Source organism: Mastigoproctus giganteus, chromosome 9 (genome assembly GCF_048544385.1).
Source record: "Mastigoproctus giganteus isolate SK-2022 chromosome 9, ASM4854438v1, whole genome shotgun sequence".
NCBI classification, from domain to species: Eukaryota; Metazoa; Arthropoda; class Arachnida; order Uropygi; family Thelyphonidae; genus Mastigoproctus; species Mastigoproctus giganteus.
In genome coordinates, this window is record NC_143583.1 from 61,074,554 (window position 1) to 61,102,271 (window position 27,718).

Sequence of the window (27,718 nt, forward strand, 5' to 3'; positions counted from 1 at the left end):
GAATGCACTATAGAAGTAGGAAACCTTCACATAAGCCACTGATTTCAAACACAAAGTAGAAAATATGGCTATATTGGTTTCAGAGTCTGATGAGAATTATTCCATCAGTGCTGAAAAGTTAGATAAGGACCCAAGATGAATCCTGATTTATGCATTTAAGTGATAATGGAACAGTGCACATTAGGCACTAGAACCATCCTGTTATGCACTGACAGCGCAAGCTGCTGGAGAAGATGTAATGGTTTGGGATCATGTTTTTGTGGCATACCCTTAGTTCCCTAATCCCAGTGGAGAGCACCATGAATAACTGATTGATAGTGCATATATAAAAACATCATTGCCAATCAGATTTTAGTAATAGTAGTAGTATATAATTCAAGAAAGCAACCATATACAGCATCAGCCAAAAAAAAAAAAAAACCCATTTCAATTTCACTTATCCATTTCTTCCAACAGTTTGTCTAGTTCTTCATTATATTTATTTAAGCTATCCACTTCCACACCAACAGATGAAGTTTGTTCCGGCAATCAACCACTTGCTGGCTAAAAGCAAACTATGCACATCTATATCTATTTGGCAACTATCGTTCCTTAATTTGAATTTATGTCCCCTCATATGTGCAGTCTGAGCAAGAGGAAGATTTCCATCAACACTGAACTTACTCAGTCCATTGAAAGCCTTAAACACCTCAATCAGATCACCTCACAGGCCTAGTCTCCGGACGCTGCAATTTGAAGAATTGAAGCCTTTCTTGGTAAGTACACCCCATTGTTCCCCTCACCAGTCTCATTGTCCTTTCTGTACCCATTCTAGCAACTGCACATACTTCCTAAAATGAGGCCTCCAGACCTGTATGCAGTACTCAACATGTGACCTGACCATTGCTTTATAAAATGGGATAATCGCCTCCTTATCCCTGATAGCAAAATTCCTATATATCAATGAAAAAACCCCATGAGCTGTTTGGCAGCATATATGCAATGCTCAGAGAACTTTATATCTGACTGCACAGATATATCCAGGTCTTTTTCATATTTCACTATCCTGAGTGTGGTACCACACAGTCGTTAATTTACTATGGGGTTACTGCAACCCATATGCAATACCTTGCATCTGTAAATGTTAAATTTCAATTGCCATTTCTGAGCCCATCTGCTTAATTTTTCTAGATATTATTGAAGCAGGCTTCATTACTGTCATTAACCACCCTGAAACTTTTTGTGTCACCTACAAACTTAGATGTTTTCTGGTATATCTTCATCAATATCATTTAAAAATACAGAAAAAAACAATGGGACCAACAAGGAACCTTGAGGGACTCCACTAATAACATTAGTCTGTGAAAAGCAGCTCCATAAATAACCACTCTGTCTTCTCACACTCAATATGAAGCAGTAACTTGCTGTTAATGCCACGCTGCTCCAATTTGTACAGCAGTCTTTTATGTGCAACATTATCAAAAGCTTTCTTGAAACCCAAGTATATAATATCAAAATAATTTTTTGCATCCAGTTCATTTGTTACTGCATCAATCAGATTAGTCAGACTAGATATCCCCTTAACAAACATATGCTGTGTCTGAAGTATAACTGCATTCCTGTCTAATGATCCTGCATTACTTATTTAACTGGAGACTATTAATCATCTCCATTCATCACTGAAACACGTCATGTGGGGGATTTCAATCTCCCGAATACTCAGGGAGTCTCAGTCAGGGTCTAAGTATATTAGGTTTGAAACTGGTCAGCACACCACCCACAATGGGCGGAAGCACATTAGACCTCACATTTGTGTCAGCAAATTGTGTGGTTAATCAAAATTCTATAAGCAACATACAGTCTGATCATAAGCCCATCATTCTCTCTATGAAAATAGAAATGTCCATCACTTCTGGTAGAAGGAAAGTTACAACGAAAACAATACAGCACCCAAATACCTCAATCTTGAAAAGTGCATTTATCAAGCAATCCCATGGGATATTCTTGAGAATTGGGACCCCGAACTCGGGATTAACCTGATGACAAGGTGGATAGCCACTGTTTCTCTCTATGCTGCAATGAAGAAACTAACTATCACAGACCATTCAAAGGCCTGGTGGAATCCAAAAGTCTCTGAAAGCTTTCATGTAAAACAGAATTTGCACAAAAGTGTCAAACTCCGGCTCACCCCCAGACAGAACTGCCTTCTCCTGAGCTAGGGCACTTTTTACTAGGAACAAGAGGGAGGCGATAAAACTTCACCTAGAGAATACCATAAATAAGGGGAAGCCCTTCCACAAAAGCCAACCAGAGGACGCATTGAATCTCAATCTTGGCTCGACTCGGATTGGCTCGACCACATAACTAGGTTCGCCACTCAGCCAGAATCCACTACACCAATGAAATTCCCAACCAATCCGATTTCAATAGACCTCTTAAATTCAGTTCACCTCACCAAATACCAGCTGATCGACGCAATAAATAGCTTAGCACCCACAGCCGCATCAGGTGCCGACAGAATTCCTCAGTTTATGCTGAAATGCCTCAGTACATTCGTTGTTGATCCTATCCTGTCATTATTTAACAAGATCCTTAATCAAAAATTTTTCCCTTCTATGTTGCATGACTATCTAGTAAGACTGCTGCCGAAAATACGCTCTGCTTCTCAGCCCAGTCACTTATGTCCAATTTCTTCTGCATCAAGCCTATTAAAGCTCTTTGAGAAATCTTTTCTGAGAACGTTAACCACCCAAATTATGCCACAACGCCTACCGCAGATACACTATGATCCCCGGTCAAGATCCATCGCTACAAATATAGTCACAACCACTACCAAGATCCTCGAGGCATTTTAGCATTCGGAAATCGCCGTTACGTATATCGACGTCCAGGTAGCATTTGAATGCATATCCATTCACGCATTGGCAAGGTTACTACACGAGTACTACCTCATTGGCGGAGACGTGCTCTGGTTTATTCAGACAATGCTTGAGAACAGGACCATCATTGTTTGCAACGGCAATCTGCGCTACACTATGACTATTACACCTGGAGTCCCACGAGGCAGTGTCCTGTCCGGAATTTTGTTCTCAGATGTTCTCATGCTATTCGTGACAGGCCAAACTGATATCACCACCTTTTCTGATGACATAAAACTATTTACTCCCATCAGCCCCGGGAGACACTACTGAATACATCAATGCCTTAATTCTTCAGAAAATCCGGAACCTTGAGGCATTCCTCTCCGGTTTCAGATTTCACATTAATCCTGAGAAGTCAAAACATTAGCATTAGTAGAGGCATATGATGTAAGAAAGTGAGCTTACACAGCATCAGCCAAAAAAAAAAAAACACAACACTTCCATTTCACCTCTCCATTCGTTCGAAATACCTATCCAGCTCAGCCTTAAATTCATTTAGGCTATCAACTTCCACAACAAAGGATGGAAGTCAGTTCCACCAACCAACTAACTGGCTAAAGGCAAACTTCCGTACATCTATCCTACATCTGTCTTTCCTCAATTTGAATTTATGCTCTCTCAGGTGATTATTCTGAGCAAAGAGGAAGAATCCTATCAGCATTGAGCATGGTCAAACGATTCAAGGCTTCATACACCTCAATCAGGTCACCTCGCAGGTGCCTAGTCTCCAGAAACTGTAATTTGAAAAATTAAGCCTTTCTTCATAAGAAAGAAAGGCTTAAATTAATCCTTTGTTCCATTCGCTAATCTTGTTGCCCTTCTCTATACTCGTTCCAACAGCTCTACATCGTTCTTAAAATGAGGCCTCCAGACCTGTATACAGTACTCAAGGTGTGGCCTGACAATTGCCTTATACAAGGGGATAATCACCTCCTTATCCCTGCTAGAAATATTCCTGTATATCACCGACAAGACACCATGAACTACTCTTGCAGACCGTCTGCATTGCTCAGAAAACTTCATATCTGCCTGCACAATTATCCCCAGGTCCTTTTCGTTCTCTACCACTGTCAGTGTAGTACCACAGAGTGTGGGGTTACTGCTTCCTGTATGTAGTACTTTACATTTGTCAATGTTAAACTTCATTTGCCACCTCTCAGCCCATCTGCTTAAGTTTTCTAGATTCTGTTTCAGCAGCATAATGTCATTAGTGTCTTTAACAACTCTACCAACCTTTGTATAGCCTGCAAACTTGGATATTAAGCTTGATATGCCATCATCAATATCATTTATAAATACAGAAAACAACAATGGACCCAACGCTGAACCATGAGGGACTCCACTAATAACATTAGTCCACGATGAGCAGTGTCCATTGATTACCACACTCTGTCTTCTCATACTCAACCATCCCTTTATCCATAGCAGCAATTTGCCTCCAATGCCACACTGCTCCAATTTATTCAGCAGTCTTCCATGTGCAGCAGTATCAAAAGCCTTTCTAAGATCCAAATATATGATACCAAAGTTATTCCCTGCATCCAGTTCCTTTCTGACCACATCATGGCATTAGAATTAGTAGAGGCATATGATGCAAGAAAGCAAGCTTATACAGCATCAGCCAAAAAAAAAAAAAAAACCCGCTTCCATTTCACCCCTCCGTTCATTCGAAATACCTGGAAGCATTTTAATGCATATCCATTCACGAATTAGCCTAAATAAATTTAAGGGTGCTGAGCCTTAAATTTATTTAGGCTATTAACTTCCACAAGGGATGGAAGTCTGTTCCACCAACCAAATACCCACACATCTATCCTACATCTGTCTTTCCTCAATCTGAATTTATGCCCTCTGATCTGAATCTGAATTTATGCAAGAGGAAGAATCCCATCGGCATTGAGCATGCTCAAACCATTCAAGGCTTTATACACCTCTATCAGATCACCTCGCCGATGCCTAGTCTCCAAACACTATAATTTGCAAAACTTAAGCCTTTCTTCGTAAGAGCAACCCTTTGTTCCATTCACTAATCATGTTGCCCTTCTCTGTACTCGTTCCAGCAGCTCTACATCCTTCTTGAAATGAGGACTCCAGACCTGTATACAGTACTCAAGGTGTGGCCTGACCTTATACAAGGGAATAATCACCTCCTTATCCCTGCTAGAAAAATTCCTGTGTATCATTGACAAGACACCATGACCTACTCTTGCAGCCCATCTGCACTGCTCAGAGAACTTCATATCTGCCTGCACAATTACCCACAGGTCCTTTTCATTCTCTACCACTGTCAGTGTAGTACCACAGAGTTGATACGTTGCTCTGGGGTTGCCGTTTTCCATATGTAGTACTTTACGTTTTCAATGTTAAACTTCATTTCCCACCTCTCAGCCCATCTGTTCATCCCTTCCAGATCCTGTTGCTGCAGCATAGCAACAGTAGTATCTTTAACAGGCCTGCAAATCTTTGTATCGTCTGCAAACTTCGACATTAAGCTTGATACACTATCATCAATATCATTTATAAATACAGAAAACAATAATGGACCCAATACTGAACCCTGAGGGACTCCACTAATAACATTAGTCCACAATGAACAGTGTCCATAGTATCTAATCAAATTGGTTGGGCAAGACTTTCCCTTAACAAAACCATGCTGTGTCCGAGCTATAACTGAAGTCTTGTCTAGACGATCCTGCAGTACTTGTTTAACCAGTGGCTCCATTAATTTTCCTGGAACAGAAGTTAAACTAACAGGTCTATAATTACTTGTGTCGCCCTTTGATTAAACTTTGTGAACTGGGGTCACATTTGCACATCTCCAGTCCATGGGTACCTACCCTGAGTTCAAAGAAGCTCTCATAATTATGGCTAAGGGTTTGCTTACTTCCTTTGCTGCCTCCTTTAATATAACTGGATAGATCCCATCCATCCCAGGTGCCTTTTTTATGTTTATCTTCAACAATTTCTCCTCCACTTTCCTCTCAGTTATTTCAAAATCATCTAGATCACTGTCAAAGTTTTACTCACCTCTGGCATTTCCCTACCTGAATAACTCCTCCTGTGTGAATGTAGATGCAAGATACTCATTTAGTTTGTTAGCCACCTGAGCAGGATCATTAACAGTTGATCCATCAATATCAAGTGGACCAATCTGATCCATTCCTTTCTTTCTATATTTTACATAGGTAAACTATAGAACTTTTTGTTTTTTTTCTTTGCATCCCTTGCCAAGGACTTCTCATAATCTGCCTTTGCCTGTCTAATCTCCTTTGTGACTTGGTTAGAGACCAGCTTATATCTATCATAGGCTTCCATATCACCCATTAATTTATATGTATCCCATGCATTTTTCTTCTCTGCCATATGTCTCATTAATTCATCTGACATACATTTAGGCCTACACCTTGAAAAATATTTCTTAGTTGGTATGTAAAGCCTTCCAAGTAGCTTCCAAGATAAGTTCTTTGAATGCATCCCATTTTGAATTTGCTGTTAGTAACATCATCAGTTGGTCCCATTGTATAGAATTTAAATACTGTCTCAGACCACCGTAGTCGCTTTTACGAAAGCAATAACCCTTCCCTTTACCCCTGATGGTAGTTATCTCTTTGAGTAAATCCCACTTCAGCACACTGTGATCACTGCCACCTAGTGGTTCATTTACCTGCAGATTCTTAATGCATGAAGAATCACTACTGATAATCAAATCAAGAGTATTTCTCCCTCTAATTGACTCCCAAACATGCTGATGTAGAAAACAACCATCTAATAAATCCACAAAAGCCTTGCTAGTGTGTGAGTGACCAACCCACAAATTCCAGTCAATATCTGGGAAATTAAAATTCCCCATTATAAGACTCTCTGATTTACTGGCCCACTCTGTTTCCCTGTACAGTTTCTTATTATACTCATCAGAGTCATTAGGCCTATAGCACACTCCTACTCTCAATTTTGATCTCCCAATGCTTATGTCACACCAAACTGACTCGACACTGCACTGTCCAGCGATGTCAACTGGCTTCACTTCCTTGGATTTTATGTGTTTCTTAACTAATAGCATAACCCCTCCTCCCTTCCTATCATGTCTATCCTTTCTGTAGACGTTGTACTCCTCAAATTCCATTTCTGCATTCCTTATATCTGTGTGACACCATGTCTTTGATATCCCAACAATATCCACCTTTGATACTTTGAGCTATACCTCAAATTCATCAAATTTATTTACCAAACTCCTAGCATTGGTGTACACGCAAGTATACCTGCACCTGTTCTTTTTCCTTAGCTACCCTTGCACAACCCATATGTTTACTTGCACCGCAATGACTCCTAGCAGTCTCTAAAATATCCTGCATCTTGTTTTCTAGGCTTCTGCTCTTTCCAATAGAAGCAGTGCAAGAATCACTTTCACCTCTGCCAGTGGCTACTGTTAATCTATTAGTCCTTGTATCCCTCCAATCTAGCAGTTTTCCGACCCACCTAACACTGCCTCGATAGCATCAGCAAATATTCTTGCACCTTTCTATTTAAGTGTATCCCATCCCTGTAGAAGTAGTCTCTCCTGTTAACAAGTACAGACTGGGCTGAAAAAAATTCTACTCCTCGAGCCTTGCACAATCTTTCCAGGACCAAATAGATTGACAAGGCTCTCATCATATATTCCCTCCTATCGTGTCTGGGAAGAATTGCAGACACTTTCAAATTCAACCCTAATTCACGGCTTTTTTTTTTTTTAATAGTAACCTGTACTTGTTAAGTAATTCCGCTGATCTCGTATTCTTAATATCACTAGTGCGAACGTCTACAACAATATCACCTTTTGTGCTCTTAAATGATGATATCCACTCTACAACGTCATCACCCTTTTGTCCCTGGCAGACATACCCTGGTCCTGTTTCACCTATCCTTTTTTACATACCATGTTCCCCATTTCCCTGACAATAGAGTCACCAACAACTACTAGTTCCTGTGGGACCATCGTATTCTGCCTTAGTTGTTGCTGCTGTGTTGCGTGATGATCAAGTGAAAGCTCTATCGTTGATGTGAGTAGCTGAGAGTTTGATGGGGCCTCAATTTAGTTCCTTCCAGAGCATCCACCCTATCCTTCAAGCTCTCATATAGTCCCATAACAACACTGAGTTGTCGCCTGATTTCCTCACACTCCTTATAACGCGCACACACAAAGACATCTCCCTTGGCGATATCATGTCCCATACCTGATTGCTCCATATCCATCAAGCAAGCAGTTCATTTTAAAAGGCTGTGATTCAGAGGGCAACTGGCCCCCTCAGTTCTCCCCTGAGCCACAGCACTCCATTTAGCTTGAGCCTTTTGCTTTGCTGCTCTGGTCTGAGTCATGATTGTGATTCAATTTCAATTTCAGTACATAATTATAACCTTAAGATTGTATCCCAACGAAGTTATAACACTATATATCTATATATATTTTTTCAGTATCGAGTATTATCTTTGAGTTCCGTTATATGTTTGTTTGTTTGTTATTTGGTTTTTAGGAGCATTAGCAACTAAGGCCATATTGCTCCGGGGATATGCAGTAGCCATTCCCTGACCTTTCCGCATCCTCCGTATTTGGTGGGCACGGGCTCAAATCCCGGTCTAATCAAGAAGTGTGTGCTACGCACTGCTGCTCCTGCCCACTTGGCTACGGAGGCGCCGAGTTCCGTTATATAACTTCCGTATAAAGTTATGTATTTATTAATTAATTATGTTACGTTTGTAAAATCTAAGTCGTTATATGTATTTAGTTAAAAAGTACAATTTAATTGACAATGAAGTTTAACAAGATTAATAAATTTTACTGATTAATTGATAATATTATATACTATACTATGCTAAGCTAACGCTATCTAGATCTTCAAAAAGGCCTCTAAGGTTGGGAAAGTTCATGTTCACAATGTTAAATTAATACACCAATCGTTTAGATTAACATAGTTTAATATTTACAAAAATAGTGGATATTATAAAATAATCTATTTACAATGACAATTATTTACTATTGCTGAGCACTTCTGGGAGAAAATTTATGCAGTCCCAGAATGGGAGAAACAACACCATCTCTGGTGTTGTTTCTCCCATTCTGGGACTGCATAAATTCTGAGAGCTTGCAGATTGGTTCATCTGAAAATAATACTATGAATAGAGATACAGGGGGTGTTCGACTTCACCCCCTTTTCGAGGCTGTAATCCTCGCAAAAGATGAGCGTTTCTGCCTTCCACGCCCCCGAGCCGCTTCCGGTTCTGGTGCACACAAAGAATATACTGTGCCTGGTCAACCACGTGTCCTGGTCAACTACTGTGCCGTGAACCTGATACTTAAGGATGTGTTGCTTAATGTGCTGTGTTGTTGAGAAAGGACGCAGGCATCCCCGAAAGCTACAATTGCACAATTTTAACGCTTTTAAGTATTTATATTTTATTGCATTTTAACTTTTTACTTTTATTTTCTTGCATTTTATTTTATTTTATTATAATGTATAGTAAGTCAGTCATTGTAAATAGATTATTTTATAATATCCATTATTTTTGTAAATATTAAACTATGTTAATCTAAACGGTTGGTGTATTAATTTAACATTGTGAACACTAACGCTATCTAGTTCGGGAATATAACATTGTATCGTATAACAATGGTGCCAAGTTATGAACGGTAAATCTACGGACACTTATGTATTAATTAACTTCCAAAATCTCGCTGTCTCAATTCAGAATAAACCAAGGATCTTGACTAGATCTATAAGCTACTTACAAAAAATAATTTATTATACAATTGGTCAATAAAGCGGCTAAATATAGCTAAAAAAATTTTCCGTTCGCCAGATCTGCAAAACTTAAAAAAAAAAAAAACAAGTGGATTGGATACCCATACCGATACTAAGTAATAACCTACCAAATCTCTATCCAAGTTAAAATTTAAACTAAGTATCGTAACTAGGAATATAAAGCTACTCTAGAAAATAAGTTAATATACCAATTTAAGTTAATAAAACAGAAGAAAAAACTTTTTTCCGGAGCCGTAAAAACTTCGCCTGAACAAGGCTACTCTCATTCCTGATCCGAAAACAGTTGACTTTCTCTCTCAAATGGAATCCAACAACAGTGCAACCCATTTTAAGAGGATCCGCGATTTCTGCCGTCCAACAACATACAGATATTGGCATTATTTTTGATCAAAAGCTCTCCTTTCTACCGCACATAGACCACCAGCAAATAAAGTTCTGTTGACTCCGGTGGATGATTAAACAACAACTTATGCACATCCATGAGCAGGCTGTTGGGTGCAGATATATTAAGACGTGTTTACCTAGCCACACTCTTTGGCACCGAAGTTTGGATTTCAACTGCTACGACCCAACTTAGATGGATTTTCGTGGGGGAACTCTGGCTATTAAAGTGGGTCATTTGGAAATTTTGGCTTCCCCCTGCACGGAGGACCACCCAGATGATGGCAGCTCTCAAGACTCTCTCAACACAAAGACATCTTCCTGCCATCATTCACGAGAGTGAAGGCTCATCTTTGCTGTCAAAATGATGGTCAGCATTATTTCAGTACCAGATTTCTGGGCTAAATCCGGATGGACAATCCAGGTCCCAAGCCTTAGGGCCATTCCAAACCGGTTAAAGTTATCTGATCGGTTCCTACCGGTGCAAATGCTGCAGGACATACACTCCTTGGATGGCGACCTCTACAAGTTCACAGCAGATGAGAAATACAGGCAGAACATACTCGGTCAACTTCCTTCCCAGGACCACATCACAGGACATTAGAACCTGCTCCCGAGGACCTGTCCATCACTGCCATGGATCCATCACTCCGGTGTTCAAACCTTTCTGGAGTCATAGTACTGTTTTTTGTCATTTTTATCTTTGTTTATTATGTTGTGTAATTTCTTTTATGTAAACCCCTGGCTTGTAGCCGTGAAGGGAGTTATATACAGCAATGTGCCTTCTGTATATAATAAAGAGTTATTATTATTATTATTATTTTCCTTGAAACAGAAGTTAAACTAACAAGTCTGCAATTACTCATGTCACTTTTTGATCCTCTTAAAATTGGGGATACATTTGTACATCTCCAGTCCATGGGGATGTACAAATGTATCCTTCCCCTGAGTCCAAAGGTGCTCTCATAATTAAGGCTAATGGGTTTGTTTGCCTCATTTGCTGCCATCCTTAATATAAATGGGTTGATCCTATCCACCCCAGGTGCTTTTCTTATGTTTAACTTCAACAATTTCTTTTCTACTTTCCTCAGTTATTACAAAATCATTAAGCTGCCTGTAAGATTTCTATGAACATCTGGTATTCCCCTCTCTAAAGAACTCCTCCCTTTTTTTTTTTTTTGATGCTGACGTTGTATAAGCTTGCTTTCTTGCATCATTTGCCCACTACTAATACTAATATAATCTTTGCACAGTATTCAGATATCACTGTTGGCACCAGTTAAGGCAGATTTTGTGCAAAGAAGTAGTGTGAGTGTAGATGTAAACTACCTATTCAGTTTGTCAAAATCTGAACAGGATGATCAAGAGTTAAATCATCAACATCAAGTGGACAAATGTGATTCAACCCCTTCCTTATACTGTTAATATAAGTAAAGAAGTCTTTACTGCTTTTCTTGGTATTCTTTGTAAGAGCCTTCTTGTAATCTGCCTTAGCTTGTGTATAACCTCATTTGTAGCTTGGTTACAGATTAGTTTATATCTACTATAGCCTTCTGTATACAAACTAAGAAATACAATGGCATTTCTTAGTTGGTATGAAAAATCAAGTAGCTTCTATGAGCACCTCCCTGAATGCTTCCCATTTAGAATTTGCTGTTGGTAAAATCATCAGATGGTTCCACTGTATATAATTTAAAAACTGTCTGAGATCACTGTAGTTGAAAGCCAAAGCCCTTCTCTTTACCTCTGATGGTAGTTACATCTTTAAATAAATCCCACATCAGCACACGTTGATTGCTTCCACCCAGAGCATTCTTTTACTTGCAGGTTCTTAATGCATGAAAAATCACTGCTCATAATCACATCAAGAATATTACTTCCTCTTGTTGTTTCTTTAACATGCTTCCGTAAAAAAGTCAAGCAATAAATCCATAATAGCCTTGCTAGTGTGTGAGTGACCACAAGTTGCAGTCAATTTATTGACCCTCTCTACTTCTCTGTATAGCTGTTATAGGTCTAATGACTCATCACAGTCATTAGGCCTATAACATTACTCCTAATCTCATTTTTGTTTTTTCAGTGTATATGTCACAATAGTCTGATTCAGTATTGCTGTGGACCCCAACCCCCATGTCGACTGGATGCAATGTCTTAGATTAAATATACTTCTTAACTTTGCATGGGTATCAGTAATCAAAGGGTAATATGTAGTACTACACTCACAGTAGTGGAAAATGAAAAAGACCAAATTATGCAGTCAGATATGAAGTTCTCTGAGCAATACAGCCAGGCTGTCAGGACAGCTCATGGGATGTTGTCAGTGATATAGAGGAATTTTGCTATCAGGGTTAAGGAGGTCATTATTCCATTGTAATAGGCCACATTTTCACTAATGTACACATGTTTGAAGGCTTCATTTTAGGAAGCAGGTATCTGCTAGAATGGGAAAGAGAAGAGCAATGAGATTGGTGAGGAGAATAAGAGGACACTTTTACCAAGAAAGGCTTCAGTGAGGTGATCTGATTGAAGTATTTTAGGCTTTGAATGTATTGAGTAAACTCAATGCTGATGGCATTCCTTCTTTTGCTAAGACAACACATACGGGGGGGAGGGGGGAACATAACTTTAAAATGAGGAAGGATGGTTGTGGGATAACTGTGCAGAAGTTTGCCTTCAGCTAGCAGGTAGTTGTTTGTTGGAAAAAACTTCCAACTGGAAGTGGGCAGTTTGAATAAACTCAAAGAGGAACTGGACAAACTATTGGAGGGGATGGGCAGGTGATGTGGAAAGTTTTTTTTTTTTTTTTTTTTGTTGCTGATGTCATTAGCATTAGCATTAGCATTAGTAGAGGCATTTGATGCAAGAAAGCAAGCTTATGCAGCATCAGCCAAAAAAAAAAAAAAAAAAAAAAAAAGTAACATAAATAAATAAAAATAACCACTTCCACTTCACCCCTCTGTTCGTTCGAAATACCTGTCCAGCTGAGCCTTAAACTTATTTAGGCTATCAACTTCCACGACAAGGGATGGAAGTCTGTTCCACCCACCAACCACCCGCTGGCTAAAGGCAAATTTCCGCACATCTATCCTACATCTGTCTTTCCTCAATTTGAATTTATGCCCTCTCAGGTGATTTTTCTGAGCTAGAGGAAGAATCCCATCAGCATTGAGCATGCTCAAACCATTCAAGGCTTTGTACACCTCTATCAGATCACCCCGCTGGTGCCTAGTTTCCAGACACTGTAATTTGCAAAACTTAAGCCTTTCTTCGTAAGAGAACCCCTTTGTCCCATTCACCAATCTAGTTGCCCTTCTCTGTACTCATTCCAGCAGCTCTACATCCTTCCTGAAATGAGGCCTCCAGGCCTGTATACAGTACTCTAGGTGTGGCCTGACCATTGCCTTATACAAGGGAATAATCACCTCCTTATCCCTGCTAGAAAAATTCCTATATATCATTGACAATACACCATGAGCTACTCTTGCAGCTCGTCTGCACTGCTCAGAGAACTTCATATCTGCCTGCACCACCACCCCCAGGTCCCTTTCATTCTCTACCACTGTCAGTGTAGTACCACAGAGTTGATACGTTGCTCTGGGGTTGCTGTTTCCCATATGTAGTACTTTACATTTGTCAATGTTAAACTTCATTTGCCACCTCGAAGCCCATCTGCTCAACCTTTCCAAATCCTGTTGCAGCAGCATAGTGTCAGTAGTGTCCTTGACAACCCTGCCAATCTTCGTATCATCTGCAAACTTGGACATTAAGCCTGATATACCATCATCAATATCATTTATAAATACAGAAAACAATAAAGGCCCCAATACTGAACCCTGAGGGACTCCACTAATAACATTAGTCCACGATGAGCAGTGTCCATTGATTACCACTCTCTGTCTTCTCCCCCTCAACCACCCCTTTATCCATAGCAGCAACTTGCCTCCAATGCCACACTGCTCCAATTTGTGCAGCAGTCTTCCATGTGCAACAGTATCAAAAGCCTTTCTAAGATCCAAGTATATAATATCAAAGTTATTCCCTGCATCCAGTTCTTTTGTGACTGCATCATAGTATCCAATCAAATTGGTCAGGCAAGACTTCCCCTTAACAAAACCATGCTGTGTCCTAGCTATAACTGAAGTCTTGTCTAGATGATCCTGCAGTGCTTCTTTCACCAGTGCCTCCATTAATTTTCCGGTAACAGAAGTTAAACTCACAGGTCTATAATTACTTGTGTCAGCCTTTGATCCCCCTTTGTGAATTGGGGTCACATTTGCACATCTCCAGTCAATGGGTACCTCCCCTGAGTCCAAGGAAGCTCTCATAATTATGGCTAAGGGTTTGCTTACCTCCTTTGCTGCCTCCTTTAATATAACTGGATAGATCCCATCCACCCCAGGTGCCTTTCTTGTGTTTATCTTCAACAATTTCTCCTCCACTTTGCTCTCAGTTATTACAAGATTCTCTAGCTTACTGCTAGAGTTGAATACACCTCTGGCATTCCCCTCGCTGAATAACTCCTCATGTGTGAATGTCGATGCAAAATATTCATTTAGTTTGTTAGCTACCCGAGCAGGGTCATCAACAGTTGACCCATCGATCTCAAGTGGACCAATCTGATTCATCCCCTTCCTTCTAGAGTTTACATAAGTAAAGAACTCTTTGCTGTTTTTCTTCGCATCCCTTGCCAAGGATCTCTCGTAATCTGCCTTCGCCTGCCTAACCTCCTTTGTAACTTGGTTACAGATCAACTTGTATCTATCATAGGCGTCCGTGTCACGTGTTAATTTGTATGTATCCCATGCATTTTTCTTCTCTGCCATATGCCTCATTATAGTTCATCTGACAACCATTTAGGCCTAAACCTTGAACAATATTTCTTAGTTGGTATGTAAAGCCTAGTAGCTTCCACAATAAGTTCTTTGAATGCTTCCCATTTTGAATTTGCTGTTGGCAATATCATCAGTTGATCCTACTGTATAGAATTTAAATACTGTCTCAGTCCATTGTAGTCGCCTTTACGAAAGCAATACCCCTTCCCTTTACCCCTAATGGTAGTTACCTCTTTGAGTAACTCCCACTTCAGCACACTGTGATCACTGCCACCAAGTGGTTCATTTATCTGCAGATTCTTAATGCATGAAGAATCACTACTGATAATCAAATCAAGAGTATTACTCCCTCTAGTTGCCTCCCGAACATGCTGATGTAGAAAATAATCATCCAATAAATCCACAAAAGCCTTGCTACTGTGTGAGTGACCAGCCCCCAAATTCCAGTCAATATCTGGGAAATTAAAATCCCCCATTATAAGACTCTCTGATTTACTGGCCCACTCTATTTCTCCGAACAGTTTCTTATTATACTCATCAGAGTCATTAGGCCTATAGCACACTCCTACTCTCAATTTTGATCTCCCAATGCTTATGTCACACCAAACTGACTCGACACTGCACTGTCCAGCGATGTCGACTGGCTTCACTTCCTTGGATTTTATGTGTTTTTTAACTAATAGCATAACCCCTCCTCCCTTCCTATCCTGTCTATCCTTTCTGTAGACATTGTACTCCCCAAATTCCAGTTCTGCATTTCTTATATCTGTGTGACACCATGTCTCTGAAATCCCCACAATATCTGCCTTTGATGTTTTGAGCAATACCTCAAATTCATCAAATTTATTTACTAAACTCCTAGCATTGGTGTACACACAAGTATACATGCACCTGTTCTTTTTCTTAGCTACCCTAACACAACCCATGTGTTTACTTGTACCCCAATGATTCCCAGCAGTCTCTGAAATATCCTGCATCTTATTTTCCAGGCTGCGGCTAAGGTCATATAACCTTACTTTCTTGCATCATGTGCCACTACTAATATAATCATTTACACAGTATTCAGACATCACTGTTGGTACCATTTAAGGCAGTTTTGTGCAAAGATATAACAGGTTACAGCTAGTGTGGGGATATCAGGTCTGAGTTTGTCCAGCTTAGTAGTAATGAGTGTACAATAAAGGTGAAAATTATAGAATAATAATAAGAACGCAATATGGTTTGTTATTTTGATTTTTAGGAGCATTAGCAACTAAGGCCATATTGCTCCGGGGATACGCAGTGGTCATTCCCTGACCTTTCAGCATCCTCCGTATTTGGTGGTCACGGGCTCGAACCCCGGTCTAATCAAGAAGCGTGTGCTAAGCACTGTTGCTCCTACCCACCTGGCTACGGAGGTGCTACAATATGGTAATAAATTTACTAATTCAAGAAAACATTGCTCAAGACAATATGGGGAGGGGAATTAGTATTAGTGGTAGCAAATGATGCAAGAAAGCAAGTATATATAGCTTAAAAAAAAAATCCCCCTTTAAACAATCTTCATCCCCTCCACGAATCGGATGAGCTGAGAGGATTAAAGATATATATAACAGATAAATTGCTAAACCAATACTTTGAAGAAACCAGTATCTATGCAAAGAATGAAAAAAACTAAATCACCCATTAGCTTTGGTTGCATATTCACTTTTAATATGGTATACAAAAGAGCAACGTGACTTGCAGTGAAATGTGGGATAATGGATATAATAGAAATTTGCAATGTGCGTGAGTGCCAGTCATCCTTTAGTATAACTTGAAGTAAGATCTGCTTTATTCGAGAAAGATGTATAGAGTTGAAGGCAGATGTACAGTAAAGCTTCAATAATTCAGAGACTCTTCAAGACGCCTGGTCAGCGTGAAGAGGAAAAGACCAAACCCTCCAGCATGAGAGCACAACAATACAAATGGCCCTCAGTCCCCAGCAGCTTTCACTCTCCCTCTTACGGCAGCGAGAGGATCAGAGTGGAAGCAGAGGGTGCTAAGAATCTCTGGGTACGACCAGGCTGCCATGCACGGAAACTGAACTTGGCCTGTTATAACGCACGATCACTCATCGGTGAAGACAGGATATTAGAGCTGGAAAAGGAATTAGAAAATGTGAATTGGAATATCATCGGTTTGGCTGAAACAAGAAGAAGAAATGAATCACTTATAAGTTTACCAAGTGGAAATCTGCTGTACACCAATGGAAACAGTGAAAGGAGTGAAGGTGGAGTTGGGTTTCTGGTCCATAAAGATTTTAAAAACAACATTTTGGAATTCAAAAGTACATCACCAAGGGTGTCAAGGCTAATACTCAAGATTTCTAAGAGGTACAAGCTAAAGATTATAATGATTTATGCACCAACATCAAGCCAAGATGATGAAGAGGTTGAAGAAATGTACACTGAAATTAAGTCTTCTAGATGAGCAGAAAACCCACTATTATTATGGGGGACTTCAATGCTTAGGTTGGAAAAAGGCAAAACAGCGCAGAAAGAGGAACTATAGGAAATTTTGGAATTGGTGAAAGAAATAAAAGAGGTGAAAGACTTGTGGAATTTGCAGAATCTCAAGGACTGTCAGTAATGAACACTTTTTTCAAGAAAAGGGTGAACAGAAAGTGGACATGGAAGAGTCCAAATGGATTAACAATTAATGAAATCGACTTCATCCTCACTAACAGAAGATATATTGTGAATGATGTTACTGTCCTGAATAAGGTAAATGTTGGAAGTGATCACACAATGGTAAGATGTACACTTGATATAGATGTAGGAAAGGAAAGGAAAAAACTGACTCGAGTAAATAATACAAAGGTCTTTGAGATAACAGAGGAGGAGAAAAAGCAGTATGTACTGGAACTTAAAACAAGTTTGAGCTTCTGCAGACTGCTCAGGACTAAGATATCGACGAGGAATATTACAACTTTCTGAAAGTGATAAAGCCCAAGAAACCTATAGGGAAACAGAAATCCAAAGAAGAAAAAATTAGTCAAGAAACACTTGTCATGATGAACCGAAGACGACAAATGAAGAGCAAGAAAAACACTGACAGGGAGAAAATTGAGTATACTGAGTTATGCAAAGCCATTAGAAAGAGACTCAGAAAGGACATAAGAAGATTTAACACAAGAAAAGTAGAACAAGCATTAAGGGAAAACAAAGGATTTAAATCAGCAGCCATGAGCAGTAATACAGAAAGACAAATGATACTGAAACTGAAGAATAGCGATGGTGTACTTATAAACAGCAGAGAAGGCATAATTCAAATAGCAGAAGACTACTATAGAGAATTATACAAGGAACGAGGGAATGATACCAGCAGTGGGGAAGATGGATTGCAAAGTAGCAACACATACGACATACCCGATATTCTTCCTGATGAGTAGAACATGCATTGAAGAAAATGAAGAATCGGAAAGCCCCGGGGGAAGATGAAGCTACTGTAGAGTTGTTGAAATTGGGAGGAAGAGACATAACACAAAAACTGGCAAGGCTCTTCACAAAGTGCATTAGAAAAGGTGTGACGCCTAAGCAGTGGAATAATGCAATCATAGTTTTGCTGCATAAGAAAGGAGATAAATCAGAAATTGGAAATTATAGACCAATTAGCTTGTTATCCCACATCTACAAGTTGTTCACAAGGGTCATTACTAACAGATTAGAAAGAATACTTGATGAGAATCAACCAAAAGAGCAAGCTGGCTTTGGGACAGAATTCTCAACTATGGATCACCTTCACGTAATATCACAGCTAATGGAGAAAGCAAATGAATATAAAACACCATTATGCCTGGCATTTGTGGATTATGAAAAGGCATTTGACTCCATACAGCATAAGGCAATGTTTCGGGCACTGGAAAGACAAGGCATAGATACCCCATATATTATGATTTTGAAGAAAATGAGAGTGCTACCTCCTTTATTAGACTAGACAAAGACAGTAGGAAATTTAAAATCGAGAAAGGAGTTCGACAAGGAGACACAATATCTCCGAAGCTGTTTACTGCTGCCCTTGAGGAAGCTTTCAGAAGATTAGACTGGTCGCAGAAAGGAGTCAATGTGAACGGAGAGTACCTAAACCATTTACGATTTGCAGATGACATTGTGGTTATAAGCCACGATCCCAAAGAATTAGAGGAAAATCTTAATCAGTTATGCACAGTTAGTAAGGATTTTGGACTAAAGGTGAATATGGCTAAAACAAAAGTAATGATGAACAAGTATGCCACGGAAAGGGAAATAATGATTGAAGGAGCAGTAATTGAAAAGGTGGAGTCATATACTTATCTGGGACAAGTTATTAGCTGTAATAATGATAAATGGCTGGAAGTCAAGAGAAGAATAAATTTTGGATGGATAGCATTCAGGAAATATAGTCACATACTGAAGAGCAATATCCCAGTTTGTCTGAAACGTAAAATAATGAACCAATGTATACTCCCCACCATGACTTATGGAAGTGAAACTTGGTCACTCACCAAAAGAATGGAAGAGAAGCTGAGAACTACACAGTGAAGAATGGAAAAAATTATATTGGGAATCAGACTGTTAGATAAGAAGAGAAACACATGGATTAGGCAGCAAACTCAAGTAAAGGACATTCTTATCAAAACTAAAGAACTAAAATGGTCTTGGGCAGGACACATAGCTCGAAGACATGATGACAGATGGACTAAGAAAATAACAGAATGGTACCAAGAAGGGCTAGAAGAAAACCTGGAAGACAAAGGTGGAGATGGATAGATGAAATTCATGAGTTTTTGGGTAGTAAATGGATGGCCAGTGCTCAAAACAGAAGGAACTGGAAAGTTGCTGGAGAGGAATTCATCCTGCAGTGGATTGAAAATGGTTGATGATGATGATGATGATGATGAATTCAGAGACAATGAGGGATGGGGGTAGTTGAAATCAGCAAAAGTTTGAATTACAGAATATAAAAATTTTCCAGTTGTAACTAGCAAAGTTATTCACCATCCATCAAAATACGTTAATTGAGATGGCATTAGAATGCAAATGTGACGAAATATTTAATTATAAAATATAGTTAAAATATATAAACATTTTAATTGTATTTAAATATTAAATATAATTAAAATGTTTATATATAAAACAGAATTGAATTCAAAGAGTTCAAATCTAGTAGAACATTAATAATAAGATTTTTAAAACAATAAATTTTAATTAATATGTAAAATGTTAAAATTTTTATTCTTTGATAATGAACATATGTAGAACATCCCTCCTCAATTGTATTATCTTTTTTATAAGAAATCAGAAAATGCTGAGTATAGGTCCTATTGCCATGCCATTTCATAACGTTCTCTTAGAGCATTAAAATCAGAATCAGCAAATTTAACAAGAGTATCAAGCAACTTCTGCTTCTTGTAATTTGACCTTTTCTTCTGGTCTTTCTTCATCTGTGGATGAATAAGAATAAGAAGAAAAGATAGAAAAAGCTGAGAAGATGCAGTTATTTCATCTCATATTACATGATATCCAGCCTGATCTCCTTTAGTCACATTCTTTATATCTCCAAAATTAATAGCCTTTTTACCACAACAGTGGGGAAAAAGGTGTAGTCCTAGACTCTGCCCTTATATAGAGAAGTGTTGTGTAGCACACATTATCTATATAATGAACAGAGTCTAGGGCTAACGCAATCAGTATACTCATTCTACATGAACAGGTGAAATACATAACCTGACTGAGTTACACTAGGAGTTGATCAATGGACCTAGATTAGTGGAGATGAGTATCTTACAGGACCACCTTTGTACAGTGTTCCCATATATGAGGGGCGTTCAATAAATTATCTACCTACCTACGACGGAAATGAGATAGAGGTAAAAATCTGTTTTTAATTTTGCAGTGTTACTCCCCTGAACTTCAATACACTTGTTCTATTTTGTTGGCAATGAGGAAATACCAGACAAATAAAATTCTTTGTCCTGTCCATCAAAGAATGCAGAAACAGCAGACCTCAGTTCATTATTATCAGCAAAGCAACGTCCATGTACGTCTTTCTCGAGGTGTCAAAACAGGAAATAGTCACTGGAGCCAGACTGAAACTGTAAAGTGGATGGGTAGTTCTGTAAAGTCAAAGTCTCTCAAACCAGCAGCAACAGCATGTGACCTGTGCGCTGGTGCATTGTCTTGAAGAAGTAGCACACCTCTGAAAAGTTTATCGTAGTATTTTTCCTTTATGACATTCCCTTAGATTGTACAGTAGGGATGCATATGAATTCCCAATGACTGTCTGCTTGTGTTCCAAGTAGTGAATGTACAAAATTCCCTCAGCATTTCAAAAAATGGTGGCCATAATCTTGCCACCTGAAGATTGTATGCGAAATTTTTTAGGTTCGGGAGAACCCTTGTGCTTCCATTGCATTGATACTTGCCAGTGATGAACCCCTGTTGCATCACCCATAACAATTCTGGAGATGAAAGTTTCAGCATCCCTTCCATAAAACTCTAAATTCTCACAACATTATACCCTGGAATCAGAAATCTGGGGACTCACCTTGCCCTGGCCTTAGTCACCCCCAAATGTTTGTGGAGGATGGTTATAACTCATTCCTCAGATATTTCACATTCCCTAGAGATTTGGAGCACCTTTAAACATCTGTCATTCAGCACAAGGGATTTCCACAGCTTGGCGCATTTGTGGAGTGGTCACTGTCACAGGCCTTCCTGGATGTGGATCATCTTCGATGGACTCTCTCTCTCTCTACCCCACTTGAATTGTTTTGACCGGAATTTCACCTGGTACTGTGAAAGTACATTGTTGCCATACATGGCCAACATCCTTTCATGAATGGCCTTTGTCCCATTTCCTTCTTTGGTGAGAAACTTGATGACTGAATGATGCTCCAATTTCAGCAAATCCATAATTTGATACAGGTGTCCTTCTTTCTGTTACAGCAGCACAACCTAAAAACATAGTGGCATCAAAATTACTATGATTCAAGTTGAGATATGTAGGAACATGATAAATCATGAATCATTGAAATATAACTATGGGAAGTACCTTAGGTAGATAATTTATTGAATGCCTCTTGTAGCTGCTTCTCATTTGTATTGAGCATGAACTGTGGAAGAACCACCAACCAGATGTCCCATGCAATCCAGTCATACGTTGACAAAAGCAGCACGAAGAAGGATATAACTTGTCCACATAATATAAAACAGGAGTGTTATATTATGCTGCTGGGAATTTGATGGTATTAGATGATATTGCATCAAATGGTCCATTCTTTGATGTCCTGTGCATGTTCAACTGGTCTAATATTATTATTATTAGTGGTAAGCAGCAGCAGCAGCATATAATGCAAGGAAGCAAGCTTATAAAGCGAAAAAAAAAAAAAGAAAAACCCTCCCACATCACTTGTCTTCCCTCCAATAATCTGTCTAGTCCTTCCTTGAACTTATTTAAACTGCCCACTTCCACGCCAACAGCAGGTAGAATTTTGTTGCAGCAATCGACCATCCATTGGCTAAAGGCAAACTGCCACACATCTATTCTGAAAATCATCCTTCCTGAACTTGAATTTATGCTCCCTCATGTGTTTATTTTGCACAACAGGAAGGATGCTATCAGCACTGAGCTTGCACAATCTATTCAAAGCCTTAAAAACCTGGATCAAATGACCTTGCAGGCTCCTAGTCTCAAGATGCTGCAATTTGCAGAACTGAAGACTGTCTTGGTAAGACAACTCTTTCATTCCCTTCACCAATCTTGTTGCCTTTCTCCACACCCATTCCAGCAGATTTACATCCTTTCTAAAATGAAGCCACCACACCTGTATGCAGAACTCAAGGTGAACAACCATTGCCTTATACAAAGGGAAAATATCTTCCTTGTCCCTGCTAGCAACGTTCCTGTATATCACAGACAAAAACTCCATGAGCTCTTCTGACAGCTTGTTTACACTGCTCAATAATGATCAGATCTTTTTTCATTTTCCACTGCCCTGAGTGTAGTACCACATAGCTGGTATGTTAATCTGGGATTACTGCTACCCATATGCAGTTCCATGAATTTATCAATGTTAAACTTTAACTGTCATTACTCAGCCCATCAGCCTAATTTGTTAAGATCTTATAATGGGGGATTTTAACTTCCCAGATATTGACTGGAACTTGTGGATTGATCACTTGCACACACTAGTAAGACTTTTGTGGATTTATTGGATGATTGTTTTCTGCAGCAGCATGTTCGAGAGGCAACCAGAGAAGGTAATACTCTTGATCTGGTTATCAGCAGTGATCATTCGTGTATTAAGAATTTGCAGATAAAGGAACCACTAGATGGCAGTGATCACAGTGTACTGATGTGGGATTTATTTAAAGACATAATTACCATCAGGGGGTAAAGGAAAGGGTTTTTGCTTCCATAAAGGTGAGTAGTGGTCTCAGACAGTTTTTAAATTCTATACAATGGGACAAACTGATGATGTTACCAACAGCAAATTCTACGTGTGAAGCATTCAAGGAATTAATCATGGAAGCTACTAAATGTTTCATACCTATTAAGAATTATTGTTCAAGGTTTAGGCCTAAATGGTTGTCAAATGAACTAATGAGACTTGTCTCAGAAAAGAAAAATGCATGGGATGCATATAAATTATCAGGCGACACAGGAGCCTATGGCAGATATAAGCTAATCTGTAATCAAGTCACAAAGGCAGGCGAAGGCAGATTACTAGAAATCTTTGCGAAGGATGCTAAGAAAAACAGTAAGGATTTCTTTACTTATATAAATTCTAAAAGGAAGGGGATGAATCAGATTGGTCCACTTGATATTGATGGTTCGACTGTCGATGATCCTGCTCATATAGCAAACAAACAATGAGTATTTTGCATCTACGTTCACATATGAGAAGTTATTAAGGATTGAAAATGCCAGAAGGTTATAAAATTGTAGCAGGGTCTTAATGATTTTGTAATAACTGAGAGCAAAGTGGAGGAGAAATTGTTGAAGTTAAACACAAGAAAGGCACCTGGGGTGGATGGGATCTATCCAGTTATATTAAAGGAACTAAGCAAACCCTTAGCCATAATTATGAGAGCATCCTTGGACTCAAGGGAGGTCCCCACGGACTGGAGATGTGCAAATGTATCCCTAATTCACAAAGGGGAATAAAAGGTGACAAAAGTAATTACAGATCAGTTAGTTTAATTTCCGTTTCAGGTAAAATAATGGAGTCACTGGTTAATGATGCATTGCAGGATCATCTAGACAAGACTGCAGCAATAATTCAGACACAGCATGGGTTTGTTAAGGGAAAGTCTTGTCTGACAAATTTGATTGAATATTATTATGTGCATACAAAGGAACTGAATGCAAAAAATAATTTTGGTATCATATACTTGGATTTCAGGAAAGCTTTTGATACCGTTGTGCATGGAAGACTACTATACAAATTGGAGCAGAATGGTATTAAGGGTAAGTTGCTACAATGAATAAAAGGATGGTTGAGTGGGAGAAGACAGAGGGTGGTAATCAATGGGCACTACTCTTTGTGGACTCCACTTATAACAATTTCCAATGTTATTAGTGGAGTCCCACAGGGTTCGGTGTTGGGTCCATTTGTTTTGTATATTTATCAATGATATTGATGAAGGTATATCAGGCTTAGTGTCGAAGTTTGCAGATGATGCAAAGGTTGGCAGGGTTGTTAATGACAGTAATGGCAGTGTGCTACTGCAACAGAATCCAGAAAATTTGGGAAGATGGGCTGAGAAGTGGCAACTGAAGTTTAACATTGACAAATGCAAAGTACTGCATATGGGTAGAAGTAACTCCAGAGGAACGTACGAACTGTGTAGTACTACACTTAGGGTGGTAGAAAATGAAAAAGACCTGGAAGTAATTGTGCAGTCAGATATGAAGTTTTCTGAACAATGCAGACAGGCTGCAAGAGCAGTCATGGGGTTCAGTCAATGATATATAGGAATTTTGCTAGCAGGGATTAGGTGGTGATTGTCCCTCTGTATAAGGCAATGGCCAGGCCACGCATTGAGTCTGGAGGCCTCATTTTAGGAAGGATGTAGATTTGCTTGAGCGTGTACAGAAAAGGGCAACAAGATTGGTGAGGGGAATGAAGGGATCCTCTTACCAAGAGAGGCTTAAGTTCTGGGAGGTGATCTGATTGAGGTGTATAAGGCCTTGAATGGGTTGAGCATGCTGAATTCTGATGGGATTCTTCCACTTGATCAGATTACAAACCTAAGGGGACATAAATTCAATTTGAGGAAAAATAGCTATAGAATAGATGTGCGGAAATTTGCCTTTAGCCAGTGGGTGGTTAATTGCTTGAACAAACTTCCATCTGTCGTGGAAGTTGATAGGTTAAATAAATTTAAGGAGGAACTGGACAGACATTTAAAGGGAATGGTTGTGCGAATTTTTTTTGGCTGATGCTACATAAGCTCATATGCTTGCTTTCTTGCATCACATGCCACGATTACTATTAATATAACATTAGGTCATTGAAGAGCGCTGTCCATTAATAACCACTCTCTATCGTCTCCCACTCAAACATCCCTTTATTCAGATCAGTTGCTTAACCTTAATGCCACAATGCTCGAATTTGTACTGCAGTCTTTTATGTGCAACAATATCAAAAGCTTTCCTGAAATACAAGTATTATGAAAATGGGAAAGTTGGTCAATGGGAGGATGGAGAACTTGCTTGATTGCCTGATGGACCAATCCAATGCTGCTACTGCAGTCCTGCAGAGAAGTATAAATTAATAATTGCATGTTCATGTCCAACTTGTTAGCTGAGGATTTCAGCATTGCGGTACTACATTCCCCCTCCTCCTTTACAACTGCAAAATGACATTTCTCAAGTGGTGTATACACATTATAATTATATATTTATTTATAATTTTTTACAAACTGCGCAGCATTGGACTGGTTCATCAGGCAACCAAGCAAGTTCTTCATTCTCTTTCTGCCTAACTTGGAATCTCAGACCAAATGTATGCACAGGACATCACAGAATGGACAATTTGATGCAGTATATTCTAATACCATCAAATTCCCAGCAACAGTGGAATGCAGTGTGGTCAACACAGGTTAACATACCATGGTCATTCTATAGCAGCTCATGAGCAGAGTCTATGCTTTGATGTATCCAGACTGTGCTATGCACTAAATGTAGCAACAACCAGGTACTAGGTTGGTGATCCTAATGTAAAGTTACTTTAATATATATATATATATATATATATATATATTATTTTTAAAAAAATTCTAAAAATTTTTATTCAATCCTTTTTATTATTGTATCATACACACACAGTAACTGTTGACTAACTTTTACATTAACTAATACTCATGCATATATCATATATACAGTAAACCCTTGCTATAGCCCTCTTGCTTATAGCACTATCCCACTTTTTAATGCTGCTTTCTTATGGTTCTAGGATCAATCCTGTGAAGCACCATTTGTAGCCCCATGATCAATCCTATGAAGCACCATGCATTTTTTAATGGCTATAGTACTCCTGTTTAAACAATTTCAAATTTATATTGCCTATTTTAAGGTCTTAAGAAGAAATAAACCTGGATATAACCCTCCTTCCTGTTGATTTCACTTGGGAAAAGTTATAATAGAAACTAATTTTTTAGGAATCATTAATCATACAGTTTGTTTACTTTGCAGAAATTGTCAAGTGCAGGTAATGTTTACTTCATACTCAACTTGAGTCCTTAAATGTAGATAGGCTGCTCTGTACAATTCAGTTGGGTAGCTATTCATCATTGCATTTGCACACTCTCTTCAGCTTATTTTAAATTTAACATTATTCATCTGCTTTCCTTGCTGATACAATAATTAGTGTCTTGTGTACAACATAGCATTAATAATTTTCATTAGTGCTATGTTTATTATGTTACTACTATATATATCACGCTTATACGGTGATACCCAAGGTATGCTTAGTTTAATTTAATAAAATTGTTTTAAAATTTTTTATTCTTTTTAAGCACAAAAATTTTGAAGGTGCCATAACAGCAAGCATAGTACATTAAGCATGTAGGTATTTAACTTGCATATATACCCTTACAAAAAAAAAAAAAAAAAAAAAAAAAAGATGAATCAATGTTATCTACCAAATTATGGATAAAAAATAGCCCCCAAAAAGGATGGGGGGGGATGAAATCCTGCTTATAGTGCTTTTTGGGATCAGTCCATTCAAAAGTGCAAAAGTGTGTGTGTATGCACACAGCACAAAATATTCTTCATAAGAAAAATCAACTCACCTTGATGACTCTGCTGAGGTTTTGGTTATTTCACCACTAAAGCTTCTAGACGAAGAAAGCTTTCTGGAAGTATTGTTGGGAGTATTTGTGGCAAACTGCATATTGGGTGAAGTAATATTTTTCCTTTTCCATAAATAAGCAATTTTAGAGTTAACTTCTTTCTTTTTAGGAAGAGTGGAATTTTCCACAAGTGTTACCTTACTAGATATATCTACATTATTTACTTTTGTCACAGTGACAGATGAATCAGAAAGAGAAACAGGACGTTCCTTTTTTCTGGTTACTTCATGCCTGCACATACAAGAACTAGTAGATTTTTTCACAGTTTTACATAATTCTTTCCTTTGAGCAGATGAATACATTTTTTTTACACTAATGTCAATGCTCTGGGACAGTTCATATTTTTTTGAAGCTGTCTTCTGTATCACACTGTCTGAAGAACTACGAAGATCAGGTTCACTCTTTTGTAATTGAATCAAGGATTGTTCATTATTTAAATTAACAGAAGA

General features: G+C 38.7%; 1 protein-coding gene across 1 annotated transcript in view; it reads right to left on the reverse strand.

Annotated features, from left to right (window-relative positions):
- Window positions 1-27,718, reverse strand: part of LOC150080279 (uncharacterized) — a 38,716-nt gene extending 10,998 nt beyond the window's left edge. Inside the window, exon 1 of the mRNA XM_090381582.1 lies at window positions 27,210-27,718. Coding sequence (XP_090237708.1) covers window positions 27,210-27,571 — 362 coding nt within the window. The 5' untranslated portion in view covers window positions 27,572-27,718. The remainder of the gene's footprint in view (window positions 1-27,209) is intronic.